The sequence below is a fragment of the Mus caroli genome, chromosome 8 (genome assembly GCF_900094665.2).
Source record: "Mus caroli chromosome 8, CAROLI_EIJ_v1.1, whole genome shotgun sequence".
Lineage (NCBI taxonomy): Eukaryota > Metazoa > Chordata > Mammalia > Rodentia > Muridae > Mus > Mus caroli.
Window position 1 is genome coordinate 113,666,518 of NC_034577.1, and position 15,700 is coordinate 113,682,217.

Sequence of the window (15,700 nt, forward strand, 5' to 3'; positions counted from 1 at the left end):
CACACGGTGGCTCACAACCACCCGTAATGAGATCTGATGCCTTCTTCTGGTGCGTCTGAAAACAGCCACAATGATACTTATGTATAAATATAAATATAAAGCAAGCAGAGACTAAATGAGCAGGGTTGACTAGAGTGAGCAGAGGTCTTAAAAATTCAATTCCCAGCCAGGTGGTGGTGGCGCACACCTTTAATCCCAGCACTCGGGAGGCAGAGGCAGGGGCGGATTTCTGAGTTCGAGGCCAGCCTGGTCTACAGAGTGAGTTCCAGGACAGCCAGGGCTACACAGAGAAACCCTGTCTCGAAAAAACCAAAACAAAAAAACAACCCCCCCCCCCAAATTCAATTCCCAACAACATCTGTACTCATATACATAAAAATAAAGAAGAGGATCAGCAGCAGAAGGAGGAAGAGGAGGAAGAAGAGGAGGCTATTCTAGGAATGGCCTGGCTCTGCTGACCTGGCACAGCCCATATTGGATTAAGCCTGGGTAAGAGGCTGGAGGCCTGAGGTTCCTGGCTGGCATCCTCATCCCCTCTACCCAGGACTGCTGTCCTCATATCCCCCGCCCCCTCCACTTGCTCCTCCATCACTTACAGTTTTGTCCCAGAAACTGGTCCAGGTGAGGCACGGTGTGTAGGCATATCTGAAAAGCAAGGTGGGCCACCAGGAAGAGGAGGCTGAGGCAGAGTAGTGCACGGAGCAGGCGACCTGTGTGACCTGTGACAGAAAGGGCAGAGCAGGGATCAGTGGGATACTGCTTACCCTGACAGCCTCCAGGTAGACCGTGCCCTATCCATGTGTCTGAGATACACACTCAGTGTGGACAGAGGCTCTGGGCAAGGGGACTGGCTGTGAGGAATCAGAACTCAGTGCCTTCCAGGAGGCAACAGAAGCTTTTGGTGACAAGAATGACCCACGAGGGGTTGCTTGTTCCCTCCCCGGGGCACCTATTAGTGCCTGGTTGGCAGACCCTGTTGTGACTCTGGTTTCTAAATAAGAATGTCAGCCCAGAATGGGGAAGGGACTGCCAGACACTGTTTAGGGAAGTTTAGGAAGCTACTACTCTGGCCCAGATGCTACACTGGCCTTGCTCCCTGCTCCCCAAAGACCAACACTGTCCAAGCCCCCTGAACAGACGAGACACAATTGAATTTTCTAATTTAGCATATAGGGATATCACTGCTAGGTCTTGGGAACGAGAAGAAGCAAACAGAAAAACAAGAAACCATTATCAATTCCAGTGATGCTCACCTGCCCCTGTGTGGAGGCTGGAAATTAAGTTATGAGGAGGGTGGTATCCCAGAGAAGAGGCCTGGGCGATGGGGCCAAATGCCTCCAAAAAAGTGAACTGCCGGCTGCCTCCATTTGGAGTGTTACAGGAAAGAAGCCACCAGGCAATGGTGGCGTATGCCTTTAATCCCAGCACTTGGGAGGCAGAGGCAGATGGATTTCTGAGTTTGAGGCCAGCCTGGTCTACAGAGTGAGTTCCAGGACAGCAAACAGGATAGATCCCCCACCTCAGGCCCCACTGAGTAGCAGCCCCCAAAGGTCTTGTTCTCCTGATCACTTTGTGGGAAAGACACCGGCCAGGAGTCAGCCATCAAACCATGGGACCCTCCACGCTCAGCCTCCAACCGCCCCAGCTAGCCCACCCAGCAGGGAAGCCCTTGGCTGCAGACAGACAGAGGTGACACAGGGCTCTGATCCTTGCATCTGCCCTCTGACACCTATACAGAGACTGGAGTTAGCCTTTAGCTCTTTGCCTGTGGGCAATCAACCCACTGTAGCAGCTCTGTCAAATCAAGCCACAAGGCTGCTGAGGCCACCATCATTGAAAACCTCAGAGCCACAGGTCTCTTCCACAAGGACAGCCCCAAAGCATCACACTGATCCTCTCTTCTGGGGGCTACCACTGCCAGTATGTCTGTCCTATGTAGTTTCCTGGGCACAGTCCAAATGTGTGGAATAGCCTCAGAACTGACCTTGGCCCCCAAGGGCTAGCTTCCTTGGTGACACCCACTCCTTTTTATTACCCTCCCCATAGGTTCCATGCCAGAAGGTTCTAGCAGTCAGTCACACTGTGCATCTAGCTAGGTACCCTGTCTCACTGGCTCCCTGAGCTAAGCCTTGAGCACCAGAGGGCAAGATGATACTCCAGCTGTGGTCCACGTACTCTCTAGTGTCCAACCTCTGGCAGGGTATCAGAGAGCGAAGGAGAGACAAGCATAGGACGAGATTAGCACCAAGAGCAACCCTGACATCAGAGTCAGAGAACCCTTGCTCCAGTGGCATTGAGAGGCAGGTGCACAAGCAGAGATAGGAGCTCAATGCTGATTGTCAATGAACAGTGCACGGTGGAGACCTGTTCTATAGAACACGGTCCTCCTTGGAAACAGTCACCACTGAGAGCCACAACTATAGCCACAAAGAGGGCACATCAGGACGGATCTGAGTGAGAGCAGAAGGCATGTGGTGGAGGGTGGTAGACCATCTCTGTGGTGGAACAGCCTGTGAGAAGGCCCCGTGGAAGTCAGAGGGCAGCAGGTCTCTGGGGCGCTGAAGAGCCGAGAGGACATCATAGTCTAACTACATTCGGAGCCTAGCACAGCAGGGAGCACCAGGAGAGAAAGAGCTGGTTCAGGGATGACAGGCTCTACAGAGTAAACCCTGACCTCCAGAATAACCCTGATTCCTCAGGATGGCAAGGTGGACAACTCTGGAAAGAGCACACCTCCACCACCACCATCACCTCCACTACCACCACCACCACCACCACCATCACCTCCACCACCACCACCATCACCACCACTACCACCACTACCACCACCACCACCATCACCTCCACCACCATCACCTCCACCACCACCACCTCTACCACCATCACCTCTACCATCACCACTACCACCTCCACCATCACCACCATCACCACCACCTCCACCACCTTCACCACCCCCACCACCCAGCTGGGCAGGGCTTCCTGCTGAGTTTTGGGAGTCTCCACTTGCACCTAAGAGTCGATCCTTGCTTGATCCTTGCCACAAGCTGGGAGGTAGCAGAAAGCCTCCCCGTCTGACCTGAGAGTAGATCTAGGTTCCATGAGACAGATGAGCTCCCAGGCCCAGCCACTCCCCAGACTCGCTGTTAGCACCCAGGCTTTACCCTCAGCCCTGCACAGACCCCGGTGCCTCCATGGGCCCCAAATCTTCAAAGCCCTGGGTTTCCTACCACACCACACCTGGCTCCTTCCCAGGCAGGGCCTCCTCTACCTCCTCTACCGGCCTGACTGCTTCAGCCACTCCTCTGTCATGGGGAAGAGAATGCATTGGGCTTAGCCAGGCTTACCCCAAGGCCCTGGAATGGCAGCCACCTTTGTCCCTGGCCACCTTTCTCTCCTACCACTGTCTGGGCCCTGACCCATTGGCTTGATAAAAGGATCACAACATCAAAGAAGGAACTGTCATGCCACACTAGGACAGGCCATACGCCTATACCATTCAGACGAGCAAGGGGTTTAGCACAGCAACGAATAGCCACTGGTAAAAGGCTGCACTATTACAGGTGCTCCGTAGAAAAAAATGGGGAGTGAGCTAGGGGTGGAGGCGGGGGCATTCTAACAGCAGAGAGAGTAGCAGACCTGTCACCTGACCTGTGGCCTTGACCCTGCTGGGACTCCACAGGCTCAGAGGTGCTTCTGACTTCTTTCCTCTGCTTCCCGTATTCCCTCCTTCCCACCTTCATGCCCCATCCCAACGACCACAGCCCTCCCTGGGCCTCACGCAGGCTGGACTCTTGAGCACTCCACCGCCCCTAAACAGGTATCCTGCAACAAAATCTTATGAGCTGTTGGCAAATACTGTCCTGGCAATGTGAGCTGGGCCAGGGTGTGCTGCCTCGGGTTCTAGGGAGGGAAGGAATGTCTTTTGTTTATCTGACTCCACACACAGAGGGATAGCATGGGGAATTGCCCCAAGAGTCTGAGCTGAGGCTCACCCGGCAAGGAGAAGAAGCTGGGGAAGGCTTCTCCCGTCTACTCTGGAGCAAAGCATGGGTAAACCCAGAGAACAAGAAGCCAGCTGTGACCCAGCATCCCAGGGTGTGTTCAAAGGTGTTCTCAAAGGGCAAGGTAGTCCACTCACAGGTCTAGGACCCCAGGGTTGCCTATCAATCAACTAACGGTTCATCACCCCACTATCCCTCTCCCAGTCATATAGTACCTAACAGCTAAGTCCCACAGAGAGGCGGGAGGGTACTAATGGACTGGAGAGGCTAAGACTGGAGCAGGCCCCCTGGGGGAGAATAGTGAATGGGAGGGGGGTCAAAGAAGAGGGGCAGCCTAGGAGATAAACTCTGCTAGGGCAGGGAGTCAGTTTCCTAGCTCTAAAGTACAAGCAGGCCGTTGGGAGCAGATTCACACACCCTGAGGTCTGATACATCCCAACTCTGTCCTGCCCTGTGCCTTGTCCTACCTGGGACACCCAGCCCTAAGCTGGTCTACATCTCCTTCCTGTGCAGCCCAGCTTAGGCCCAGCCTCTGAGAATCAGGCAGCCGCCTACGTGGGGAACAGGGCCCAGCAGAGTCAGACCTTCCAGCAGCCAGTGCCAGGGCAGCAGCTGCACAAATCATAAACGCACACAGGGCGCTCCACTCTGCACCGTCGGACCTCACATTTTCCTCTCACACCCGGAAAAACCAGGCAGCTTCATGTCCCCGAAGGGCCTCTGAGGCTGGGCAGATAGAGAGTTGGAGGGTCGAGAGGGAAAGACGTCCCACCCTGCTCTCCAAGTCCCCCTCAGGATACGTCCTGCCTGGCTGCGAGTCTCTGTGCCTCCCACGGTTGATCAGGAGTATTTCCAGCTGTTCACAGGGCACGAAACAGTCTTGAGACAAGTTGTTTCCAAAGAGGTCCTGGGGACGGAGGACCTGGACTCTGTGGTGAGCAGAGTATGGAAGCCAGACCTTCTCACCACACAAGAAAGGACTCAGTGCCTAGGCTGTGTGTCTCAGAGGGGCCCAGTGGCCGGCTCGGGGCCCAGTGGCTACCAGCACACTGTTCAGGCTGAACTCCTTAAATATCTGTCCCTGCATCCCCAGACCCTACCCATCCTCTAAGACCTTTCAGTTCCAAAAAACACCAGGCTGGGCAACCACCATGCTATGGTTGGCAGAATGGCGAACCCAAAGGCAGCCCTGCCCAATCTCTGCCCCCATACACATGTGACTCACACGGCAAAGAGACCAAGGCAGAGCGGTGGGTCTGATGTCACAGCTGACAACAAGGGGAGTCTGTCCTGAAGCACCAGTGGCTGTCATCACAGAGCATTAGCAGCTGTGATGTGCTCCAGGAAGCTACAGAGCCACGGGACTCGGAGAGGATTCAGTCTGCCATCGGGGCTTTGAGGTAGAAGGTGCCATGACCCAAAGATGCCCCCAAAAGAAGAGGAGCCAGGAAGCTGATCCCTGAAGCCCTCTGAAGAGGCACAACTGCACTCATAACCTGACTGCAGCCCCATAAACCAGTGGGTGTGGCTCTCGGCAGGGTGACTTGTTACAGGAAGTCTACTCTTACTGGGGCCCACACATGCTGAATCCAGCACTCTGAGGGCAGTGCCAAGGCTGTAAGTGCCTTCCCGGGCCCCAGGCCGTCACATCAGATCCAGTTCTGACCTTTGCTGACCCTCAGACACTGTCTGTGATACTTGCAGTGTCTCCTGGGGTAGGGTCTCTCACTTCAATGCTAACATTCCCCAGGTTGCTGCCACGCAGATCTAAACCCCACAAATGCAGAAGACAACAGCGAGCCTTCTCTACTTTAGGAATGCGGTACACTTGGGGATGGGTCACTGAGTACGTACTGAACACCACAAAACAGACGCTAGGCACCTTCAGCATAGGTGACCAGAGCCCTAGGATGAAGGGTTTCAGGATGTCCTGCCCCTCTGAGGCCACTGCCACAGCTGCCGGGAACATGAGGACACAGTGGTCCCACCCTTCCCATGTCATCCTACGTGGAGACTTAAGGCACAGCAGCAGCCTTTCCCTATTTCGCTATGGTACCACTGTCCACTCCCACGTAAGGACACAACGCTGGCCTGCAAGGCATTACTGTTTAGAAGGCAAGAAACAGGGAAGCATACGCCTGCCCAGCTCAGAGCCTGATGAGGCCTACTGTGGCCAATTCTTTACATAGCAAGGTGGTCCAAGGTAGGGCCTGGCTTACAGGGTGATAGAGACAAGCTGGCCAGAGCCCCTGGCTGAACAACATCGTCAGTCCAGGTAACTTACCTAGAAGAAAGAACGGACCACGGCGCAGGTCCCTAAACCTTCTACCTGCACAGAACAACTAGGACCTGCCGATTCCCTCTGCCTTCTGAGGGACACTTAGTGACCGATGGGGATCCACATACAACCCTTCCCCTGTCACCTTCAGGGACAATAGAGCCTCCTGTGACAAGCAACCGGCAGGAAGAAAGAAACTGAACCAGCTACAGGTCTGCACTGAAGGAACCCTTAGACCCCAGAGGACTGACCCAGGCTGCTAAAACTGGGAGCCGAGGCTGTGTGACTGTAGAGTACCTATCCAGATACCCAGCTGTGGTCAGAGTCCCCCCAAGGAGCTGGGCTCCATCGCCACCCCCTGATCCTGCCCCTTACCTGGTATGCTGTGTCTTGAGGGGCCTGGAAGCCAGGGCAGCAGCAGTAGAAACAGCAAATAGACCAGCGAGAGAGCATTGAAGCGTAACAGGGAGGCTAGAGAAGAGAGAGACAGATGGTTAGTACACCAACAATAGGGGCAGCCCTCACCTGAGGGGCTGGGGGACAGTACCCCCCAGTGCCCCTCTCTCACACCTGTAAGCATGCGTACATGAGGCTTGTGCACCACAGACAGAATACCCATGTTCCTGTCACCCGATGCCCAGGTCCCATGATACCCCAAAGACCTGCCCAAAGCAGCCCATGTACTCATACGTGGATGCATACAAGGTTCTGACCACTCGGCATACGTGGATGCACACAAGGTTCTGACCACTCGGCATAACCCCACCCACGCAGGGCTCTGGAGCCCACTCCTCCGCATCTTGCTTTTCCTCCGGTTTGAAGTTTCGCTTATTGATCGGCAATCAGCTCAACTAAGAAATGGTTCCACACACTACTGGGTGGGAAGTCACGGGACCAAGCTCTGGACCCCCTCCTGAGTCACTGATGGGACGGCGCGGTTCTGAACCTGGCTTCGCACCACCCTGCCTGTGCGTGCTCCCTACTTGTGCCAGTGCACAGCACAGCTTCCCTCTGGGAACTTCCCTGACACCCTGCTGCCCTATACCGTCCTGGTGAATTCTGCTAGGGAGGTCAAACGACCTGAAGCATAGGCAGGTGACACGCTGGCCACCTAACCAAATGAGCAAACTTCTTCCCAGAAACACAAGGCCTTCCAGGAGACAAGGTTCTGGGACCCTATGCAGTGCTCAGTCCCACCTACTTCTACCTGTGCTATGGGATACAAAAGGAGCCAGGCCAAAGAGGATCTACATGCTGTGTGAGAGAGCCCGGCCACACACAGTATCACTCACTACAAGCCATATCTTGCTGTCCTCACCTCGGGCAATTGCTATTTTCAGAAACTGACTGTCCCAGACAGGTAAGGTTAACAGGCCATGAGCTAGGAGCTAGGGTACATTAGGAACCCCAATTCCCTCCTGGACAAAGCAACCTCAAGAGTGGACTTTCTGTGGCTAGGAGCATCAATCCTACCTCACTGTCCCTCTGAGGGTACTCTCCTGAGAGTGGGTATCCTCCGCACATCCTCCTAACTATGAGAACCGTGAGCGCAACAACAGACCTGGACAGCCAGGGCAGACCTGGACAGCCAGGGCAGACCTGAACTTGGGGACCAAGATTGGCCACAGAAACAGGCTCCCCTGGAAGGAAGTGGCAGGGACCCAAAGTGCACAGTACATTAAAAAAAATTAAAATTGAGCTATAAATGATATTTCCAGTGCCCAAAACAAAAACAAAATAAACAAACAAAGAACCTAAGCTGAAGCAGGTCACCTCTTCAGGTGACACTGTCCACTTTGGGTGGGTGACTCCATCTGAATTCAGCTTGTACGCTCTTCACAGCCCCTGCCTGACACAGTCTTCTTCCAGGATCACAGTGCACATGAGATGTAGCCCAACTTCCAAGGGCAACTGCTGCTTCAAGGAGCCTGGCAGCAGGGGTGGAGAGGGTGGTGGTAGTGGGGCGGGCAGGGTGTTGACCAGGGCTGCACTTCTCTTGGCTCCCAAGGGCCTCTCTGAAGTCAGGGTGCTGTCTTCTTCCTGACATACATTGGCTACCATGCAAGGCTCAGCTCTCCTAAATCAAATCTGAAGTTTTCAACAATGATACTTTTTTTTTTTAAATCGATCTTCTCTGGCCCAAGAGGCAGGAGGGAAGTGCATTTGTGGAGGCAAAGCTTTCTGAAATCCCTCTGCTTCCCAGGGCTCCATTTCTCAGCCCAACCAGGGTCGCGTCCAGCCTAGTCTCACAGAGGCTGCACCCTCCCTCACACTCGCTGCTTCCGGTCAGGTAGATGTCTACCCAGCTGTCCACTGGCTTGTCAATCCTGCCCACCTGTCTACCCAGCTGACTACCCACCAATCCATTCATCCACAGGCCCCTGAGAGCTTTCTCCTATCTAACATCCCTGATGTGACAGGTCCTGCCTCTGAGGACATTGGTTCGATCTCACATACCGGGAACGGCCAGCACTGAACCTGTCCAAGCACGTGAGGGGCAGTGATCAAAAGCCCGTGTTGGGAGCCAAGAGCATGTGCTGCATGAACACGTGGACCTAGATTGAGATCACCAGAACCCACGTGAAAAGATGGAAAGCCAGGCTAAGGACGTGTCTTGGTGGCTTGCCACAGAAGCCTGGTGACCTGAGTTTGGATTCCCAGAATTGTGCAAAAGCCAGTTGTAATCCCAGCGCACCTCTACCAGGAGATGGGAGGGAGAGAGGAGAGACTGGCTAGAAGTGGTCAGGCCAGGTGGTTGGCAAAAGCAGCAGGGATTAACAGAGAAACCCTGTGCCAAACAAGGTAGAAGATGAGGGCCAACACCTAAGCTTGCCCTTTGACTCCTACAAGCATGCTGTGACACGCACACATACGCACACTTAGATTATGTACAGTGATTGGTGCAGGTATGAAACGCTGTGTGTGGTAGGTAGCATCCTGTGGAAACAGCGACAGGGCGATTCCCAGAGTCTGCTGGTCAAGCAACCCAACTGATGAACTCTAAAATAAGGTGGAACACAATTGGAGAAGACTCCTGACTTTGAGTTCTGGCCTCCACAAGCACAGCCCATGAAGGGCGGCCGCCACAGGCCCTGGGCAGCAGGGTCAGATGCTTTACCCTGCAGCCTGCTTGGCAAGCTTAAAATTCAGACCCCGATGTTCTGTGTGTGTTGGGGGCGGGGGAGGCTAAAGTTAATTTACTATTATTTTAAAGAATTATTTATTTATTTTATGTATATGAGTATACCGTCGATGTCTTCAGACACATCAGAAGAGGGCATCAGATCCCATTACAGATGGTTGTGAGCCACCATGTGGTTGCTGGGAATTGAACTCAGGACCTGTGGAAGAGCCGTCAGTGCTCTTAACCACTGAGCCATCTCTCCAGTCCCGAGGCTAAAGTTTAACTGTTATCAAGTTTCAGTCGGGAAAGTGAGATGGTCCTGGGGTGGCCATTAGTGACATATGAGGATGTGCCTAATGCCACCGCACTATCAAAAATAGATTAAGATGACAAACTTCGTGGATAGATGTTTTACCGGAATAAATATATGAGTGGTATCCAAAATCTGTGATGGGCTCCAGAAACCAGAGACCCAAGATGGCAAGGGGTAGGGACTTCCATGCCTGGCTTCCTGGCAACAAGGAAATGTGAGATGGGCTACTGAGCTTGAGGCCTGGCTACTCCTAATCCCAGGTAGGGCCAGGAGAACCCTACATAGCTGTATGTGCCAAAGGTAGATGAAATGCAAGGTGAGGCACCAGGGACTGGGCGAGGGGAATGCCCTGCCCTGCCTCAGCAACACAGGTCAGCTTGGGAGATGCACAGGCCCTGAGCTCTGCCCTTTCCCCTGCCTCTTTTCCTTCCTGCCTGCCCTCCGTGTAGAGCCGTCCCAACACTGTACAGAGAAATAAAGTTTATGTCCAGAGACGAACACTCTACCCAAGGAAACAGGCTCAGAGGCACAACCTGACACTCCAGGGTCTCGTTCTCAGTCATCATTCCTCCCAGATTATCACCCCTCAAGAGCAAGAAGAGCGAGCCAGGAGAGTGAGCCCCGCCCGGGTCAGCCGTACAGCTCTTGCTTCTGGGAAGAGAGGGAAAGAAACACTAAGAGGCAACACAGCCGGGCTGCGTCGGGATGCAGGGTTCCCAGGTGCTCCCTGGTCCCGGTGGTGTGACGTATTGGTTGAAACACATTGATGTGACTGTCACAACCATGACTTTAGCAGTGCGGGGGACAGAGGTGAGGTATAATTTATCACAAGCAGCCGGGAGGGGACAGCCTTCCTTGCCTTTGTCCTTGAAGTTTAGCTGCCACCTAACTGCAGGAGAGGGGTCATGGGGGACAAAGACATTCCTCAAAGAGGGCAGAGCCTCAGCCTGCTCTGGTGGAGCTGCTGGGCAAAGCCTGTGATTTCACAGGAAACAGGCCTTTCCTGAGCCAGCAACAATAGGGACAGCCAGAGGCAGGAAGGGCCCCTTGCAGGCCAGCACATGCTTAACCCTTTATAGACCCTCACCCTATAACACAAAGCTGAAGACCCTTGCTAACATCCACTCTGGGGTCCTCAAGCCATAGCTGAGGGCTAATGAAGTCCACAGGGTGGCTCCCCCGGACTCTGAGTGACCCAGAACCGAGCAACGTTTGCTCGTCGTCATGGGAACCGGGTCAGGGAGGGAGGGGTAAGGGTAATAAGACCACACACATTTTAGAGTACCCCACACAGAAGGTTTGTCACTACCCCTCCTCCCACCATGAGCATGAAGACGAGCCTGCAGATAGGACTGTGAGGGAGACCTCACCTACTCAAGATGCCCCAGCCTGGCCCAGGGTCTGTCTGGGTAGAAGACGAGAATCCACCAGGCCTGCAGGATCCACCACTCCCTGGAGGCTCTTTGAGCCAGCTGCTCCCATATGTCACTGGTCAAAGAAGCCTTACAGCGACCTCCCAAGGCAAATGCCAGACTCGTTTGTAAATGGCTCTGGAAATGAGTCTGAAGCACGCGGCAGATCTGCGGGGAGCTTCCCCTACCACAGCCAGTGCTGGACAGACAGACGGAAAGGTGCAGAGAGACAGTGTGTGCTGGAGATGACTGGATCCTTTGGAGGGATGGGCTGTGACAACAGGGAGAGAACACAGTGAAGGTTCACACTAGTCTGCATCAACACAGCAGGCCGACCGGCCCAAGCGGAGACAAGCAAGCTTCCAGTGCAGGAACAGCATGGTCTCCGTGAGGGAAGACCGGATGAGGAGCACATGCACCTCACCCTACCACCTCGGCCCAGCATAGACATAGGTTGAGGGTCTCATATAATCCCCCACCCCACCATTGTCACTCCTGTCTGCACAAGAGAGGAAACAGGCTTGGAAGGCCTGCCCTCCTAGTCTCTAGGCTACCTCCCTCTGAGAAGGGAGGAGAGTCTCTCTAGGCCAAAAGAAAGACCTCGGTGAGCAGAGAGATCAGGCTAGCCCAAAGGACTGCAACCCATCTCTAGGGCAGGGCAGGGCAGGGCAGGGCAGGGCAGGGCAGGGCAGGGCAGGGCAGGGCAGGGCAGGGCAGGGCCTGCTTGGGACCCTGGGGCAGCCACAGTCTCAGCCCTGGAGGAAGTGGTGTCTAGACTGGCAAAGAGCTACAAGACAGAGCCGAGCCTGGAGTCCTTCTATGGTCCCAGCTATGCAGCAGCCATGTCCAGTGGTGGAGCAGAGACTCCGCTGAGATCCTGGGTCCCACAGAGGAGTACGCTGTCCAGAGAGGCCATAGCTGCCAGGCTGGGAGAGGCTCAGCAAGGTGTGTTCGGGGCCCAGGAGAAGCCAATACACCCTCAGAGGACTACTTCTGGGAAGGGCGGCCTCTGTCCCACCCCATGGCCTTGCACACAGGCCTGGACAATGCCACATGCAGGCCAATGTCTGTCACAATCCTGGGGTAGGTATCAGTCTCACAAGTGTCCCCGAAAACTTGGTTTTCCAGGGATCAGAGACAGGGGTCAGAGGAAGCAAGCTCTACGCTCCAGAGTCCATCTGACCAGGATCCTGGACACATGAATGGCTAGCACTGACCACCATTGGAGCTGAGCGGCTGATAGATCATAAGAATCTGTGAATGTGCCCGGTGTGGTGGCACACACCTTTAGTCCCGGCACTTGGGAGGAAGAGGCAGGCGAATTTCTGAGTTCAAGGCCAGCCTGGTCAAGAGTGAGTTACAGGACAGCCAGGGCTACACAGAGAAACTCTGTCTCGAAAAAACAAGATAAAAGAAAAGGAAAAGGAAAAGGAAAAGGAAAAGGAAAAGGAAAAGGAAAAGGAAAAGGAAAAGGAAAAGGAAAAGAAGAAGAAGAAGAAGAAGAAGAAGAAGAAGAAGAAGAAGAAGAAGAAGAAGAAGAAGAAGAAGAAGAAGAAAAAGATCTATGAGTGTGAGGGTCTGTGAACTGGGCCCCTGTCTGCACAATGCGCCACAGACTGCCTAGTCACTAGTGGGTGTGGTAAGTGCCCTGAGGTGAGTCGATTTATGTGCACTTGTAAGAAGGAATTGGAACAGGCAAAGGATCCTTCTTGACTCAGAGAGATCAAGACTTTCAATTCAAACCCACAGAAGCCACACAGAGAACCTGGATTTGGAGGGAACCACATATGAGCCATGACCACCGCAATGTGAGGTGAGGAGCCACAGCAGCCCAGGAGCCCAGGGTGTAGCTTTGGGATGAATGGGACTGCGTCTAAACCCATTCCAGCCATGCGAGAGGGCTCTGATCACTGTAGCCTGTAGCATAGGGTGAGGGCTTGGTGGGGTCCTTAAGTGTGGAGGTGAGGAGACGGTACACGCTGGGCACAGCAGAGAGGCAGGCGTTCAGAACAAGGGGCTAAGAGGAGATCCCAGAAGAGATATGGAGAGCAGGCCTGGAGGACCCAACTGAAAACTTGCCCTTCCTTTTTCCTCCTCTGTAAAAAGCACCAAAGGACTGGTGTCAAAAAAAAAAAAAAAGATAGGGGGCCTGGTACTATGTGTCCAACCTGGGGGACAGGGAGGCTGAGTAAAAGTGTGTTGGGGGGGGGCAGGGAGGGCTTTGGGTGTGTCTAGGACAGTAAGTGACTTTCATCCACCTTGCCCTACACCCGCAGAGGGTCTCGGAAGCAGGGAAGTTTAGAGCTGTTCCACGTGAGTGTCACAGAGTCCGCCAACCCCAGAAGATGCCTTAAGGAGGCCTGGCCAGCTAGCCCAACCATCTTTATGTCCCTAACCAGCAGGGTGGGATATGGGGGTGGGGGAGGAATAGGGAAATGTCCCCTCCACCCCTGGCTTCATGCCTGTAACCCCGGCTGCATCCCCAGGCAGGGGCTGCTCTTGCATTTCCTCCCATTGTCAGTCAAGGGACAGTGGTGCCCACAGTTCCAGGACAGGTGGGGGCCTGATTTCTTTTTTCTTTTTTTTAAAATATGGAATGTTTCACGAATTTGCGTGTTATCCTTGCGCAGAGGCCATGCTAATCTTCTATCATTCCACTTTTAGTATATATGCTGCCGAAGCGAGCACACGGGCCTGATTTCTCGCCTTCCATTTAAGATCTTTACTGTACCATGGGACCACCTAGCCTGGTGGGCTTCCTGCTGCTCTTCTACAAGCCAATGCCCTGTCTGTGGCTCACCCTTGGCTGGGTCAGTACCCTGGCCTCTGTCTCTCCTGCGGCCTATCTCCTTCGTGACTGGTTTTCCTCCAGCCTTTGCAGGGGACAGCATTCAGAAAACAAGCATCTCACTGTCACCGGACCAGTGTCCTGGAGGAACACAGCTGTGGACCTGCAAGAGGTGAGTAGCCTGGCAACCAAAGTAACAATGTCAGCCAGCGAGAGTCTTTGTGTCCAGCAGTATGAGTCCATCGGGAGTACAGCACCAGGGACCCCATAGATGCGGAGACATGCCCTGCAACACTGATCCTGCAAGGCATCCAGATTCCTCCTGACTGATTGGCAATCACAGACAAGCCCCGTCTATCTCAGATTGCTCAGCTGTACCTCAGGAGTCCCACTGTCCCCATCTGTGGAGCTCCTGCAGGCACACTAGATACAGCACCTGAGAGGTGACACATACTTCTGAACAAAAGATAGAGACATGGGGCTGAAGAGGTGGCTCAGTGGTTAGAACACTGGTTGCACTTCCAGAGGACCAGAGTTCAATTCCCAGCAACCACATGGCAGCTTATTACTTTCTGTCCTTCCAGTTCCAGGGGACCCAAAATCCTCACATAGACATATATCCAGGCAAAATATCAATGCAATTAAATAGATAAATTTTTTAAAGATTTATTTATTTTATATACATGAGCACACTGTAGCTGTACAGATGGTTGTGAGCCTTCATGTGGTTGTTGGGAATTGATTTTCTTTTTTTTCTTTTCTTTTTTTTTTTTAAAGATTTATTTATTTATTTATTATATGTAAGTACACTGAAGCTGTCTTCAGACACTCCAGAAGAGTGTCTCGTTATGGATGGTTGTGAGCCACCATGTGGTTGCTGGGATTTGAACTCCGGGCCTTTGGAAGAGCAGTCGGGTGCTCTTACCCACTGAGCCATCTCACCAGCCCCTGATTTTCTTTTTAAGGACCTCTGCTCACTCCAGGCAACTTTATTCACTCAATCCCTGCTTGCTTGCTCCGGCCCAAAGATTTATTTATTATTATACATAAGTACACTGCAGCTAACTTCAGACGCACCAGAAGAGGGTATCAGAACTCATTATGGGTGGTTGTGAGCCACCATGTGGTTGCTGGGATTTGAACTCAGGACCTTCAGAAGAGCAGTCAGTGCTCTTAACCACTGAGCCACGTCTTCAGCCCAATAAGAACTTTTATTGAAAATAAACAAACATAACCAAGAGCCTGCCCATATATCTGATCTTTGTAAAGAGACAGGAAGGCTCTGAGGGTCCACATGATCTCTGTATGAGGGGGCCCAGAGTCATCTTACGAATGCCTCTCTGAAATGGCTTGTTTGGTGTGTCAACTTGATACAAGAGTCATAAGAGCAGAAGGAGCCTCAGCTGAAGAAATATCTCCATGAGATACAGTTGCAGGGGATTTTCTCAATCAGTGATTGATGGAGGAGGGCCCATCCCATTGTGAGTGGGGCCATCCCTGGGCTGGTGGTCCTGGGTTCTATAAAAAAGCAGGCTGAGCAAGCCATGGTGAGCAAGCCAGTAAGCAGCACCCTCCATGACCTCTGCATCAGCTCCTGCCTCCAGGTTCCTGTACTGCTTGAATTCCTGTCCCAAGCTCCTCCAGTGAAAGCTGAATAAACCCTTTTCTTCCCAGCTTGCTTTATGGTCATGGTGCTTTGTGGGTGGCAGCAATTAAAAACCATAGCTAAGCCGGGCGTGGTGGCGCACGCCGTTAATCCCAGCACTTGGGAGGCAGAGGCAGGC

At 53.3% G+C, this 15,700-nt stretch overlaps 1 protein-coding gene and 1 non-coding gene across 3 annotated transcripts in view; both read right to left on the reverse strand.

Moving 5' to 3' along the window:
* Positions 1 to 15,700, reverse strand: part of Piezo1 (piezo type mechanosensitive ion channel component 1) — a 73,433-nt gene that overhangs the window by 25,226 nt on the left and 32,507 nt on the right. For both annotated transcript variants that reach the window (XM_029480475.1, XM_021171157.2), the window contains exons 2-3: positions 6,655 to 6,750; positions 597 to 719 (exon numbers count right to left, since the gene is read on the reverse strand). In XM_029480475.1, coding sequence (XP_029336335.1) covers positions 597 to 719; positions 6,655 to 6,750 — 219 coding nt within the window. The remainder of the gene's footprint in view (positions 1 to 596; positions 720 to 6,654; positions 6,751 to 15,700) is intronic.
* LOC115031885 lies at positions 13,714 to 13,816 on the reverse strand. The gene has a single exon (XR_003837519.1). It is a non-coding gene; the product is annotated as a U6 spliceosomal RNA (small nuclear RNA).